General features: G+C 54.0%; 1 protein-coding gene and 1 long non-coding RNA gene across 10 annotated transcripts; one reads left to right on the forward strand and one right to left on the reverse strand.

Annotated features, from left to right (window-relative positions):
- The first annotated feature begins 171 nt into the window (after positions 1-171).
- LOC135966146 (uncharacterized) lies at positions 172-1,563 on the forward strand. The gene is made up of 2 exons (XR_010579259.1): positions 172-301; positions 1,115-1,563. It is a non-coding gene; the product is annotated as an uncharacterized lncRNA (long non-coding RNA).
- Positions 1,564-2,997: 1,434 nt separating this feature from the next.
- On the reverse strand, positions 2,998-11,592 carry PIANP (PILR alpha associated neural protein). Of its 9 annotated transcripts, none has more exons than XM_065523649.2 (8): positions 11,391-11,592; positions 8,827-8,881; positions 8,068-8,573; positions 7,239-7,320; positions 6,219-6,440; positions 4,249-4,340; positions 3,599-3,671; positions 2,998-3,249 (listed from the first exon to the last, which is right to left on the reverse strand). In XM_065523649.2, the coding sequence occupies exons 2-8, from the start codon at positions 8,841-8,843 to the stop codon at positions 3,228-3,230; spliced, it is 1,014 nt and encodes a 337-aa protein (XP_065379721.1). In that variant the 5' UTR covers positions 8,844-8,881; positions 11,391-11,592; the 3' UTR covers positions 2,998-3,227. The 9 variants fall into 9 exon arrangements, with proteins under 9 accessions (XP_065379721.1, XP_065379719.1, XP_065379720.1 ...); XM_065523647.2 differs by having other exon boundaries at positions 8,827-8,886; XM_065523648.2 differs by lacking the exon at positions 11,391-11,592 and adding an exon at positions 9,112-9,159 and having other exon boundaries at positions 8,827-8,886.
- Between the last annotated feature and the right edge of the window lie 3,172 nt (positions 11,593-14,764).

Genomic DNA, 14,764 nt, shown 5'->3' on the forward strand with positions numbered 1-14,764 from the left:
GGAGACAGAGGGGCGTGCAAAAGCCGAGTCACTTCCGGGAGTGGCTGGAACACATCCGGCGCCGCTAGTCTGCGAGATATTCAGGGCAGAAGTTACGGTAACTCGGGGCGGAAGTAGCTTCTGCCCAGCGACCGGGTAGAGGGGATGTGACGCTATAGCGGAAGTGAAGGCGGGTTCCGCTAAGGGCAAAAGCTGAAACCGGAGGATTGCGGCCCTCGGCTTCCGGAAGGGACTTCTGGGGAAGTTGGGGGCCGGGGGTGGGGGGGTGGAAACGCGACAGGTTCATCAATTATCCATCAAGGTAGGAGAGGAGGTGTGGGTTCTTCAGATGCTAGGACTCCGTTTCTCTTCCCTCTGGGTGGAATAAGCTGATGTAGGAAATTACCATTATTTTTTGATACCCCCAAGAATGTCTCAATGCTTTGAATATGCGGGAAAGGACTAGGACATGTCTATATTTTTCTGAGGTCCCTACTTAGGTCCAGTTAGAACCTCTCCCAGCCATCAAAATCTCCCTCTCTGACACTCCCTTACTCTCTTTACTTTGGTCTTTTCTTGTTGCCCATACCCACATCTCTATCCCCTTACCCTCTTTTACTTTTAAATATAGCACTCATTATTGCCTGATTGTTTGCTGTCCACCTCTCCCCACTAAAATATCGGCTATAGGACAGCAAGGACCGAACTGTTCGTTGCTGTATCCTCACATCGTGGCAGTTAAGTGGTCTGTAAACTCTTGTTGTATAAATGTACTGTAGTTCATTATGAATCCCCAATATGAATCCTTTCAGGAAGCCTTCCCTGATTGCTCCACCCTGTAATGATCCCCTGAATTCCCATAGCATTTAATACGTACCTTTTATTGATATTTTAACTATTTCATACATGTGATTCCCAAGCAAGATTGTAGCTCTTCATGGAAGGAAATACGTTGCTTTGCTAAGCACGTAGTCAATGCTGAATATGTTGTTTGAATAAGTGAATGCTGTTACAAGCGTGCACCCTGACTTGGCCAGAATCCCTCTGGGCTCAGCTCTAAGCAGAACTGAGGTATCTCTACTAACGGTAAGAGCCCCTTGCTGAGAAAAATAAATTTTTTTTTTTTTTTTTTAAGAGAGTCTCACCCTATCACCCAGGCTGGATTGCATTGCTGCCATCTCAGTTCACTGCAACCTCTGCCTCCTGGGTTCAAGCGATTCTCATGCCTCAGCCTCCCGAGCAGCTGGGATGACAGTCGCCCATCACCACGCCTGGCTAATTTTTTTTATCTTTAGTGGAGACGGGGTTTCACCATATTGGCCAGGCTGGTCTCGAACTCCTTACCTCAACTGATCTACCCGCCTCGGCCTCCCAAAGTGCTGGGATTACAGGCATGAGCCACCATGTGCAGCAAAAAATAACTTTAACAGAAATAATTATAATGCCCATTTTACAAATGATGAAAATTATCCTCTAAAGGTTTAAGTGATTTTTCCCCCCCCCCAAGGTCAAAGCAAGAAGGTAACAAAGTACACCTTTAAATATTTAAATGTTTAAATAGATGATGCATTTCTTTGTTTGTAATTGTAGTTTGTATCTTTTTTTTTTTTTTTTTTTTTTTTTTTTTTTTTTGAGACGGAGTCTCACGCTGTTGCCCAGGCTGGAGTGCAGTGGCGCGATCTCGGCTCACTGCCAGCTCCGCCTCCCGGGTTCCCGCCATTCTCCTGCCTCAGCCTCCTGAGTAGCTGGGACTACAGGCGCCCGCCACCGCGCCCGGCTAATTTTTTGTATTTTTAGTAGAGACGGGGTTTCACTGTGGTCTCGATCTCCTGACCTTGTGATCCGCCCGCCTCGGCCTCCCAAAGTGCTGGGATTACAGGCTTGAGCCACCGCGCCCGGCCTTTTGTATCTTTTTTAAAGTGTCTGTTCCCTTTATCACATTTTTGGGCTCAGCACTCAGTCTCTGTTGATGGAGAGTAAGGATTTTAAGGGCTCAGATGTGACCACACCTATTGCTGTGTGGGTCAGAGATTGCTGATTCAAGAAACCTTGACATCAGGGGCTGGTATTGAAAGGTGGGAACAGGAAATCGTAGTAATAGCTATACGTCCTGGTTCTCCTACTGCTCTTTTCCTATTTACGTTAACTGGGCACTTCCTAGGCCTCAGTGTCTCCGTCAGCCCTGTTCTTGCCCTTGCTATAAGAAGGAAGTTTCCCAGCTACTTGGAAGGTTGACACAGGAGAATCACTTGAACCTGGGAGGCAGAGGTCGCGGTGAGCCAAGATCATGCCATTGCACTCCAGCCTGGGCAACAAGAACTGAACTCCATCTCAAAAAAAAAAAAAAAAAAAAAAAAAGAAGCAAGTTTCAAGTGCTCTGAACTCCTTAGGGAAAAGCTTTAGAACAATAAATGTGGGGCGTAGGGGGAGGAGGGCTGTTAATTTTAGCCTGGGGTTCTCCAGCTGGCATACTGTTCCCATCTTGAATCACTTCCACACCCTGAGCTGTGCCTGGGAGATCCCTCCCTCCTCCTGGGGGCTTCCCCATTCCCTGGTTTGGTCTGAGCCACAATGGCAAGCATTCCAGAAAAATGCTAAGAGAAGCCTGGCTGAGTCATTTGATGCACAGCTCAGGAGGCAAAGAAAGGATGGTGATGAGAGACACTGGTTCCACTGGTGCCTGTGATGTGTGACCTCCAAGAACCTTCCAGTTCCCAAAAGGGCAGATGGCCATTGTTTTGTTCTTGGTTAGCGACTCTGCTGCAGGTTTCTGAGGACCTCCCAAAGCCCCACAGTCTCTGTTTCAACTACAGGAGAGAGAAAAGTTAGGGTTTGTTCCTCAGGGCCTCATGACTCTTCATGGCTAACATGACAGTGCAATATCGTTTGGGAGAATTATTTTAGTACAGTTCAGTGTCTGGAACAGTCTCCTTCCTCCTCTGTCTCTCCTGCCATCTGACTTTCCATGGGGAAAGGAGGACATTTAGGGAGAGGGAAGAGGTGAGGATTTCCAGTATCTTGCTGGTGTATTTTAATTTATTTAAATTTAGAGAAACAGCGGTCTAATCAGGCAGTAATTAATTCCCTCTTCATTAGGGGCCTTCATGTGTGCCTTTTGCATATGGATGAGCCACGGGTCACACTGTCCCTTTGAAGAGAGATCCTTGCTGAAGGTGAGAGCCCAGTGTGCTCTCCGGCACTTGAGCTCCTTCCCCTTCTGTGCCAATGCTTCTCTTTTCTCCCCACCCTCACCTGACAAGGACTAGATTCCTGTGGGGAAAGAAGGAAAGGTTAATGAAGCTTCCTATCCCACCCTCCTTGGATCTGGATCCCTCCCTCACGGCCCACAGCATATACCATCCATGCCTCATCCTGTACCCTCAGGTTTCATCCAGCCCGCTCCCTCCCATCAGCCGCCTGCTGGGATATCTTCATGCCCCAATGAGTTGACTCCTCAGAAGCTTGTTTGCCTGGCACCTCTGCTTTGAGTAGGTTCATCAATCCTTGGCCCCGCTCTGCTTCTTTCCTCTGTAGCAGTCCTTTCCTTAGGGAGTGTGACGCCCTGAATGCACACACTGCTGTAGTCCTGACAGATATGCTGCCTCCTCCTGGCACTCACCATTCTGTGCTGCACAGGCTCAGCTCCACTTCCCTCAGCTCACAGTACAGCTCCCAACACCTAAAGCACACACCTACCAACACAGACATTCCTATCCTAGCTTGAAAGATAAACGCATGGGGCATATCCAGTCTAGGGCAGCCTGGGCCACCCTTTTGTACACTACAACATCCCTGTCCTCCCTGAGGCCACCCCATTTCCAGGGAGCAAGTGGGGCACAGATTGGGGGAGGGGGGAGAGATGGGACCTGGGTGGTTACCATAGCAATAGAGCCTAGCAACAGCTGAGAGGCTGATGTGTGGGTTTTCACAGGGCTGTTACAAGAGCCAAACCTAGAATTGGGGACTCAGAGGTGACTGATCTCAACTGGGCAGCCTGCATTCCCTCCCCAAACACACCCCTTGATCCCACCCCCACACCCCTGCAGTGCCTCTCTCTGAGAGGGCAGAGTAGGGAAAGCTAATGAGTTAACCACAGGGCTTCTGATTCTGCACAGCTTTTGGGGGGCAGCTGTGGGTGGGGGCAGGTTAGGGAGCAAAGCTGAAAATAAACCAAGCAGGGCAGCTTCTTTCAGATGGTTCCCTCTCATCTTTTCTCCATTGCTCCATTTTTCTCTTCTCTTTTCCCCATTCTCCCTCCATCTGTCTTACCAGCTCTCTCTTCCACCTTGATCCACCTCCTATCCTTCCATGTAACTTTCCTTTTCTTCTGTCTCCCTTCTTTTGGTCTTTCTTGACCCTCCCTGGCAAGGAACAAGTGAGCCACAATTTCTATTCTAGTTTCTCTTGTGCGACTGCCCGTCAGGACGGCTCCCTTCCATTTTGTCCCGAGTTAAAGCCCCAGGTGGCCCACAGCTCCAGGTCAGAGGAGGGCAGGTGACTTAGGTCTAGAGGGGGTCCCCACCTCATCCTGTACCTCCTCCTGGCTGTCCACCCCCTCTCCTCCTCTCTACGGGGGTCAGAAGGCAGAACCAGGGGACTTGAGTATCTTGCAAAGGCTTTATTTGAAAATTTTGAAACTTACATCCCACAGTAATTCAAGATGATCAACCACAAGAAGGAGGAGATAATACAAAAATATATATCACAGCATAGGAGCCAGGGAAGAGGGGAAGGAGGAAGGTGGAAAACCAGTGAGAAGGAGGGAAGAACCTGAGGAGGGGGAAAGGGCAGGGAGGCAAAAGGAAGGAGAGTGGAAGGAAAGAGGGAAGAAAGGAGGGGATAGGAGGGAGTCCGGGAAGAGAAGGGGTAGATTTGGAGGCAGAGCTCCTGATGGCCTTGAACCAGCTGACTCTGGTCCCTGGCAGCCTCGGTGGAGTTAGGGAGGCCCAAAGGCAGACTGGGAAGGGAGGACTGGCTCAGGGGGCTCTGAAGTCCAGAAAACGGCACACACACAGACAGCCAGGACAGACAAGACAAAAGGGACTGTAGGAGAAAGGGAAGGGCAAACGGGAGTCCCTTTCTCATGTAGTGCAGCAGGCGACTCCCCAAAACCCATCTGTCAGAAAACAGATTTTAGCAGTGGGGTGGGGGTGAAGTCTGGGGCCTCACTACCCCCATTCCCAAGGGGGAGCCCTCAGGGTGATGCCGGCACCCTTGGAGTGGGATGAGAAGACAGAGAAACAAATGGTGAGGAATGGGACGAGACCATGACAGATGAGGGCACAAAGAGCCCCCAGCTCACCTCCCACCCACCTCTGGAGCAGCATGCAGGGGCTGCGGAAACGAGGTGAGTGGGTGTTCATGAAGGAGAGTGTGAGCACGCCGCACACCACCACAACATCAGGCCGGGAAATGCATGAGAGGTAAAGTGTGCAGGAAACACTGACCACCGAGTGAGCTGAGCACAGAATGTGGGAAGGAAAAGTGCAAATGTGAGACAAGAGAGAACATGAGAGTCAGCTGAGCGGAGCAGTGTGGACAGGGAGAGGGTGCAGGAGCATGTGCAAATGGCCTGTGAAGGTGGAGGTGAGTGTGCAAGGCTTTCATGTGAGTGCACAAGGGTGGGGACAGGGACCCAAAGTCACAGATATGTGAGGCCCCACCTGCAGGAGGGCGAGCAGATAGGATTGCCTGTGGGGCTGGGGAGTGTTCCGGGGTGGTGTGCAAGGGAAGGAGCCAGGAGCCCCTGTGGCCCCAGCTCCCCACAGCTGCCCCACCCTCAGTGGGATGGGGGCTGTGCCGGCCCCTTGGCCTCCTGCTTGGCTGCACCCCAACATTGGGGGGCATCACAGATTCACCAGGGGAATCCTGAGAGGAAGAGGGAAAGGGCACAGTCAGGAACCAAGGGGTAGGCCAGACTAGAAGGGGAAGTTCAAGACAAAGAGAGGTAATCAAGGTTAAGAGGGCAGAGTTGTCTTAGACAAGGTGGCACGAGAAAAAACCAAAGAGGGCAGAGTTGGAGTTATGGGCAGCAGAGAATAGGACACAGATCCTGAGAGACTGGGAGAGGACGGCTGCCTCCCAGAGAGGAGCTGGTCCAGCCCCCTTGGGAGGGCCAGGAGCTGTGGGAGGCCACGCCTGCCTCCTCACCACCCACCCAGAGGGCACCCCCACCCCAGCTCTGAAGACCTAAGTTGCCTTCCCTCTTTGCCCTCCCATCCCATTGCCCCTGCCCTCACCGGTTCAACTGGAAGGCTGGAGCCCCCTTGGGGTGGGGCATCCCAGGCCGGGGTCCCCCTCGGGGCTCCTCATGGTCAGGGGTGGGGGTAGGCGAGTCCCCGAAGGCCCCCAGCACAGTGACTCCGGCCGGGGACAGGTCTGTCAGCGGCTGCTGGCTCTCCTCTTGCCTCAGGGCACCTTGCTGCCCTGAGGGTCTGCGCCGCTTCTGGCTGCGGTCCCAGCTGGGGCACAGAGGGAAAGAGGTTCTCTTGCACACTCAAGTAGCCCCCATCCTGGGCCTGCACCAGTGGTCACCCCTAGCCTTGCCCAGTCACTCCCAACATCTTACAGCAGAGAAACTGGCCAAAACAGTTCCCTCTACTAAATCCCCTTGGACTCTGTGCCCATAAAACCACTTCCCCTGCCCTCTGGGCGGGCTTGGAAATCTAAACCTCCTTACCCTCTAAACCTGATCCAGATCCACAGAATTAGTATCCCCTCCCCACCACCACAGTGTCCTCCCCTCTGCATGCCCAGAAGAGTCATTTCTCTCCTCGGCAGACGACTGGCAGGTTTAGTTCTAGTTCAAAGCAAGCTAATGACTTGGACACCTGAGTCTAATGATTCAGTAAAGTGTGAAGGACTGAGTGATGCATTATTAAATGTGTGCAAAGAAAGCTCTGGATTTTCTCGCTCCCCCCAGGCAACCCTAAGAAGGGCTCTGCAGACTGGATCAGCTTTCTCTGTGTTGGAGGAAATAGGGGCAAGGGAGGCCTACCAAAGCCCCGAATGCACAGAAATAATTCCCCTGTCTTCTCTTATCCTTGTATTTCCCTGGGAGACAGAATCTGCCCTGATTTCTCACCAGAAATTTGTCTTCCCCCAGCCAAATCCTTATTATCTTTTCCCAAGTTCTTGTCTTCATCCAACATTTCCCACCCACCCCCCAGCAAAAGTGCTGCCCCTGCCCCTCCTGGCTCGAGCCTCAACTGCCAAACATTCCATCCCCATCTGCCAGCACCCTCCTCCTCTCAGCTTACCAGAACTTGAAGATGATGCCAGTGGCCACGAGAACAATGATGATGGAGATGGTAATTGTGACATAAAGCTGGGGGTCCACACCTGATTGGGGTGGGAAGAAAGTTTTAGGGAGCCCTGAGGTGGTAGGAGCCAAGAGGGGCTGGGGGCTCGGCTGGGGGCTGGAGTGGCATTGCTGTGTGGAGCCACGCTGCCGACTCTGTCTGCCCCTCTGGAGCCTCCCTCTTTATTGTTATCACCAGCGTTCCCCTGAGTTTTCAGCTCTTTTCCTCCACTTTCCCAAATGTATTTCACCAAATCCTGTGTGTGTATGTGACGAGGATGAGGCTCTGTGATCAGAAAGAACCTACCGCTATGCCTAGAAACTATGGGGTGGAGGTGTCTCTGCTGTGGCCCAACTCCCAAACCACGGGCCCTGTTCCTGTCAGCACTCCCTGAGCCAAGACGCCTCCCGGGCAGTGCCCCTCATCCGTGGCATTCTCTGCCCAGAATCCTCCCACTCTGTTTTCAGGGCCAGCTCACATGTCAATTCTCTGAAGGTGTCCTGATCCCCAAGCAGGAGGGGACTCTCACTTTTCTTTTTTCCTAAATCATGCTGCAAGTGCCTCTATTTAAGCATTTATTACGTTGACTCCTCTCCGAGTACTTTCATATCTGTCTGCTCCAGCGGACCTGAACTCCGACAGGGCGTCTCTGTCGCTGCGTCCTGTGCCAGTATAGTGCCTGACACATTTGTTGGAGGAGCTAACAGACAAGGCCTCTATTTCTGCCCCTTGGAGGCTTCACCCAGCCTCCCCATCCATCATATCCCTCCCAGCCTTTCCCACTCACCTTCCCCACGGCCCCCGAACAGGAACGGCCGCAGGGTGGCAGGTGCCTCTCCAAGGATAAGCCCATCTCCATCACCCCGCATGGAGTCTGAGTTGGGGTGTGGGGTTGCGAGCCCATGAGGGGCTGCAAAACCATAGTCCAGAAATCCGGGATTGGCAGAGTTGGGGTCCCCTCCATCCTCTCGAGACACGGTGGGACCCCACACAATAGCCCAGGGGTACTGGGATGAGGGCGGCCCCTCCTCAAAGCCTGATGGGGTGGCTGGGGGTGCAGTGCCAGGCAGGACTTGCCGACGTGATCTTGGGACCCGAGGGGATCGGCTTGGTGGAGGTGCCCGCTCCCACACGCACACATGACGTGGGGCCGAGGGGCCTCCCCGGGCACACGGGGGGCGGGCTGGGGCTGGTGGGGTTCGAGGGGAGGAGGAAGAGCCCTGAGCAGGCGGTGGGAGGGGCAGCAACAGCAGTGGCCAGAGAGGGAGGAGGTGGGACAGCAGCAGCGCAGGCCTGCAAGAAGGGAGAGAACGTGGCTGAGACACAGGCCTACTGTGGGCCTACGTGTGGGAAGGACAGGCTCACGCCAGAAACCTCCAGGTTTCCCTGTGAAAGCAGGTGGGCCTTGGGAAGATTCTCGCCTCATTTCCCATCTTCCAAGGGAGGATGGCCCTCAGGAGGGAAGGCCCTGGATGGGTCTAGGAAGGAAGGAGTCATGACCCCAGGGAATGTGGTCTCCAAGCTCCCTCTGCTGGGCCAAACTTACCACATCCTGGACTCCATGTCTGAGGTCTTCCTCAGCTGTGACCCAGATTTTCAGCCTTTACTGGGAGAAAAAGGGGGCCATCACACCCCAGCCCTGCCCTGTGTACTTCCCCAGCTAATTCATCCACCAATTCTACCCGCATCTGCCCTCCCAGGCCACCCAGCTGCCAGCTATGCTGCTGCACCCAGGATCCACTGCTTCTTAGCATCCTTTTGGGGCAAAAACTGTAGCCTGGTTGCCTGACCAGACCCCAGCCCCATCTACAACTTCTCAGGTCCCTATTACCTCTCCACCCCAGGGTCTACTCTGGCTTCTCTGGCTTCCTTTCTTCTCACTTCCTCTGCCCACAGCTCCAGGCTTTTCTTGGATCTTAATTTAGAGCCAAGAACCTTGTGATTCCTTGAGCACCTACCGCTAGGGAGGGAGTCTGAGGGTAGGGGGAGGGATGGGGAAGTCAATCTGAGCAAGCGAGTGAGTGTGTGTGCGTGCAGGGGGGCCCTTCCAGCCCTCCCAGCCCTCCCACCCCACTGGCAGTGCCAGGCATTTGTCTTATGATTAGCCCCAGGAGTCTGCATCTTCAGGAGAAAGGAAGAGATGGAGGGATGGAAGGAAAGAGACAGAGAGAGGTGAGTGGGAGAAAAACTACAGAATATAATTTTTGCTCTTAATGTTTAATCATCCAAGTGCATAGGTGCCCTCTGAAGGGAGGTGGAGTCAGGAAGAAGCCACCCCCTCAAATGTGGCTCTCCTGGGTAAAGAATCCTGGGAAAATTGGGATGGTTGGTTTTGAAAGAGAAAGGGTATGTTCTCAGAGCTGAGGGTGGTGGATCCAGGAGGGGCAGCCTCCCCAGAGGGAGTGAGGACAGGACACCCGGTGTCCTCTAGATTCTGGGTCTAAATCTGCCCAATGGGCCGGATGCAGTGGCTCACGCCTGTAATCCCAGCACTTTGGGAGGCCAAAGCAGGTGGATCACCTGAGATCAGGAGTTCAAGACCAGCCTGGCCAACATAGTGAAACCCCGTGTCTACTAAAAATACAAAAATTAGCCGGGGGTGGTGGTGGGCGCCTGCAATCCCAGGTATTCAGAGGGCTAAGGCAGGAGAATCCCTTGAACCTGGGAGGCAGAGGTTGCAGTGAGCAGAGATCACGCCATTGCACTCCAGTCTGGGCGACAAGAGCAAGACTCCGACTCAAAAAATAAAATAAAAATAAATAAATAATCTGCCCATTGAGTCTTCCCAGAGAACAACAGGGAAACAAGATGGGACAGTCACGGGAAGGGAGTGGGGAAGTCGGCAGTGGGAGAGATGGGAAGGGGTGAAGGGCTGGGAGATGGAAGGGTGGTTAAGAGTGAGAGAGGAGAGAGGTGAAGAGGAAGCTGGCCTGGAGTGCAGGGTGAGAGAGAGCAGGCAGACCTGAAAAAGAGTGGACTGGGAAGAGAGGAGGAGAGTGGGTGCAGAAGACCCGAACTGTGGAGGATGCCGAAAGGAGGAAAGGATGAGAGAAAAGGTCAGGGAGGGGAAACGGAGAGGATGAAGGGTTCACAGGTGCAGGGGAAGAAGGGGCAGGAGGAGAAGGAGACAGCGGTCCAGGCAGGACAGCCAGAGGAGTGGAGCGTAAGGGAATGGGAAAAAAGGGGGAAGAGCCCAGGATGGGGAGAAAGGAAGTGGGAAAGGAGAGAACATAAATGCTGAAGAAAAAATGACATGAGGAAGGGGCTGGGAAACGAGGCGGGAGCAGCAAAGATGGAGGAGTTGGGAATTGCTCCCCCAAATGTAAAGGGATATGGAGATACGGAAAGACATAGGGATAGGGGCATGGTGGGAAGAAGGGAGAGAGGGGAAGGGAAGAAAGCTAGAGGGAGGGAGCGAGGCGTGTAGAGCGAACCAGTGAAGCGGAGAAGGGCTCCCAGGCGCATCTGTGGCCAGCTGACTCCAAGACTATCGCCGCTCCGCCTGTGCATCCCCCCCAACCAGCGCCAACCCAGCCCCTGGGCCCCGCACAGCTTCAGCCGCCCCCTCCAGGAAGCCCGCAGTCCCCGGGCTGGCGCGCCACCCCCACCCCTCTCCCAGCTCCTCACCGACCTGTTGTGCGCAGGAGACGAGCTGGGGGTGGGGCGGGAGCCTCGGGGTGCGGGAGCCGGGCCCCAGCCCCAGCGTGGCCCCCATCTCACCCATCCCGCAGGCTCGCACTCTCCGCACAGGGCTGGAGAGTGGCGAGAGTCGGGGGAGACGAAGAAAAGGAGGTCGGCGAAGGGACTCCGAGGCAGGGAGCGCCGAGAGCGGACTGGGGACCCGAGGCAGGAGACTGCGCGGAGCCGCCCGCCGAGCCGAGGCTGGATGGAGGCAGCCGCGGGGACGGGGACGGCTGCGCCAGGGAGGGCGGGAGCGAGCCAGGACCGCAGAGGGATGGAGAGCCCTTCGGGGAAGGGGCGCTGGGAGGCTGGAGGCCTTGTCCCGGGCGAGGGACCGCGTCGGGAGGGGCAGGAGGCGAAGGGCGCGGAGCCGGGAAGGGCAGGGCCGGACTCCCCGCGGGTGGGGGCGTGGGGGTCCCTCTCACTCACCTGCATGGTTGGCGCGGCGGCGCGACGACTGCGGGCGCTCGGGCCTGAGCGGGGCTGGGGGGTCGCAGGAGCGGGCGGAGTGCGGGGCATGGTCGGGAGGTTTGGCCCGCGGCAGGGCGCTGGAGCGGGTGGGGGGCGGGCGCCCGGGGCGCGGGGCGGCGGCGGCGGGAGATGCTCGCCTCGGCTCCGCTCGGCTTGGCTCGGCTGGGCTCGGCGCGGCGGCCGGGACCGCTCCGTCTCCGCCTCCCCCTCCCGCCGGAGGCCACGCACGGTTTAACCCTCCTGCTGCCGCGCTGCAGGAGTCAAACCCGGCTATGTCCCAGGTGGAGGGCTGAAGAGGGTGGCGGGGTCCAGCGACCGTCCGGTTCCCTGGGTTCTGATGGCAGTCTCCTCACCTCCTTCTCCCCAACTCCAGGGACACCCACGGTCGCCTCAATCAGTTTCTGAGATTCTGAGTCACTCAATGCTCTGCATTCCCAACTTTGTTCTTTTGTATTCTGTTTTGTAGAGATGGGGACTCGCTGTGTTGCCCAGCCTGGTCTTGAACGCCTGGGCTCAAGCTATCCTTCCGGCTCAAGCTATCCTTCCCGCTCAGCTTCCCGAAGTGCTGGGATTACAGTCACCACTGCCTGTCCCCCAACTTTGTTTTGTCCGCTGTGGAAGGTGCCCGAGGTCAAGGCTGGGGGCAAGGGGTGGAGGGAAGGACTGGGGAGGAAGGACCTTGCACCATCTTTGGATTATCCCCACAGCTTGATCCCCTATTTCACTCTGGCTCTGCTACCATGCATTAAGTGGATCACGTCGAAATTCCTGGGCTTTTCCAGCGCTGGAATACCCAGACTCCGTACGGTGACTTGTAAGAACCTATATGACCTGGCTCCTAGGTGGCTCTCTGATTTCCTTTCCTAAAGATTTCTTGTGGGCCGGGCTCGGTGGCTCAAGCCTGTAATCCCAGCACTTTGGGAGGCCGAGGCGGGTGGATCACGAGGTCAGGAGATCGAGACTATCCTGGCTAACATGGTGAAACCCCGTCTCTACTAAAAATACAAAAAACTAGCCGGGCGTGGTGGCGGGCGCCTGTAGTCTCAGCTACTTGGGAGGCTGAGGCGGGAGAATGGCGTGAACCCGGGAGGCGGAGCTTGCAGTGAGCCGAAATCACGCCACTGCACTCCAGCCTGGGAGACACAGCGAGACTCCGTCTCAAAAAAAAAAAAAAAAAAAAAAAGGTGGATGTTCCTGGATGGAGACAAGCTTAACCTGCCTCAGGGCCTTTGCACTTGCTGTTCCCTCTGTCTGGAATACTTTTCCCTGGCTTTTCACAATGACTCACTGTTTTCATTCCAGTCTCACCTAGATCCAACACCTTCTGGGGGGCCTTGCCTAATGTGGCTATCAAAAGTAGCCTCTCCTGCCCCTTCTCCCACCACCTGGACACCATCCCTCTCTACCACACTACCTTGTTTTACCTCTGGGCACTTCTAGGACACCACACTCTCCTCATTTCCCTCCAACCTCACTGGCTGTTCTTAGTCTTCCTTGGGTGACTTCTAAATGTTGGAGCCTCCTAGGGCTTAGTCCTTGGCCATTCTCTCTTTCCACATTCTCTGTCCAGTGATCTCATCCGGTCCCAGGGCTTAAATACTATGTAAATGTCAGTGAGTCCTAAATTTATATCCAGAGCGCCAGACTCATTTATCCAACAGCCTACTTGACATCTCCACTTGGATGTCTAATAGCCATGCAAAGCTAATGTGACTAAAATAGATGTCTTGAATTCCCCCACCCCCAATCCATTTTTCTCCCAGTGATCCCCATCTTGGGGCTTGACAACTACTAGTTGTTCAGGCTAAAAATCTAGGAAACATCCCTCCTTTCCCCTTTTTTTCACTGATTCTGTCCCTGTATCTAATTCACCAACAAGTCCTGTGGGCTCTGCGTCCAAAATATATCCCAAATTCATCTCCTTCTCTCTATCTTTATTGCTACAGTCCTGGTCTAAGCCCTCATGTCTCATCCAGATTATCATAATAGCTTCCTCACTGGTCCCTGCTTCTGCCCTTGTCTTTACAAACTAGTTTTTGCAATATTGATAATATTTTAAAAATCAAAACCATGTCATGCTCTTCCGTGCTTAAAATATTCGAGTGGCTTTTCATTACACTTGGAATAAATCTGAACTCCTTGTAAGGAGAAGCCCACCACCCTGTACCCACCTCATACACAGTGCTCCTGCTGGATCAGACTACTTGCCGTTCTGTAACATCAGAAGTCATTCTCTTAGCATCCCTGCACTTTTTTTTTTTTTTTTTGAGACAGGGTGTCTCTCTGTTGCCCAGGCTGGAGTGCAATGGCATGATCTCAGTTTACTGCAACCTCTGCCTCCCAGGCTCAAGCAATTCTCCTGCCTCAGCTGCCCAAGTAGCTGGGATTACAGATGCTCCCCACTACTGCCCCGCTAATTTTTATATTTTTACTAGAGACGGGGTTTCACCATGTTGGCCAGGCTGGTCTCGAACTCCTGACCTCAGGTGATCTTCCCACCTCGGCCTCCCAAAATGCTGGTATTACAGACGTGAGTCGCCACACCCGGCCCAACTCATCACTTTCTGAAATGATCTAATACGTGTTTACTATTTACTGTCTGCTCCCTCCTGCCCCCCCATACATTAGAGAGCCAAGATCTTATTTGTCTTGTTGACTGTGTATCCCTACTCCTACTGCACTGCCTTGGCATGTGGTAGATGCTCAACATGTACCACTTAATGAACTTCTCCTGGGACCCCTGCCCACTCTGAACTCTTTTAGTTCTCTCCCCTGCTGTCCTCCTGCCTCTCGTCTCTAGCTGCCTGACCCCCACTGATCTCTGTCCTATGCCAAATGCTTCAGGTTGAGCCTGTGCTCATGGCTCACGTCCACACCCCTTCAGATTCTCCCCCTACATTTGCTGCATTGTGAACCGTCGTCAGCTTGGAGCTCCTGCCTCCTGGAAGGAAGGAAGCTTGCTGTTCTGACCAACATCTGCAGCAGCTGCCCTCTTGCTCGCCTGTCCCTGACAGCCGTTCATTTGAGGTCAGAACAGCAGTGAGTGAGCCGTCCTCCTAGCGTCTCCCATTGGTGGGGGAAAGACAACGCACACTGGATGTGAACCTGGCCAAGGGGCCATGTGAGTCAGGTGCGCAACTCCTACCACATCCTGGGCTCCTTAAGCCCCAGAACATCCTGAGGATATGCTCCAGGTGAACTTGTGTCACTGGCATGGACCAAGCTTATCAAGTGAATATTCATGCTCAGTGTAAGTGCTTTTGACACTGAGGACCTTGGGTCATTAATTATTTCTATTATTCTTGATTCATTCATTCCATTTTTTTTTTTTT

Source organism: Macaca fascicularis, chromosome 11 (assembly GCF_037993035.2).
Source record: "Macaca fascicularis isolate 582-1 chromosome 11, T2T-MFA8v1.1".
NCBI classification, from domain to species: domain Eukaryota; kingdom Metazoa; phylum Chordata; class Mammalia; order Primates; family Cercopithecidae; genus Macaca; species Macaca fascicularis.

Excerpts from the sequence above, each read along its gene's own strand:
- PIANP (XM_065523649.2), bottom strand. Across the intron at positions 6,441-7,238 it reads GGCATCATCTTCAAGTTCTG|CTGGGACCGCAGCCAGAAGC; the intron begins GTAAGCTGAGAG and ends TCTGTGCCCCAG. Across the intron at positions 4,341-6,218 it reads CCAGCCTTCCAGTTGAACCG|GGAGGGTCAAGAAAGACCAA; the intron begins GTGAGGGCAGGG and ends GTTCCTTGCCAG.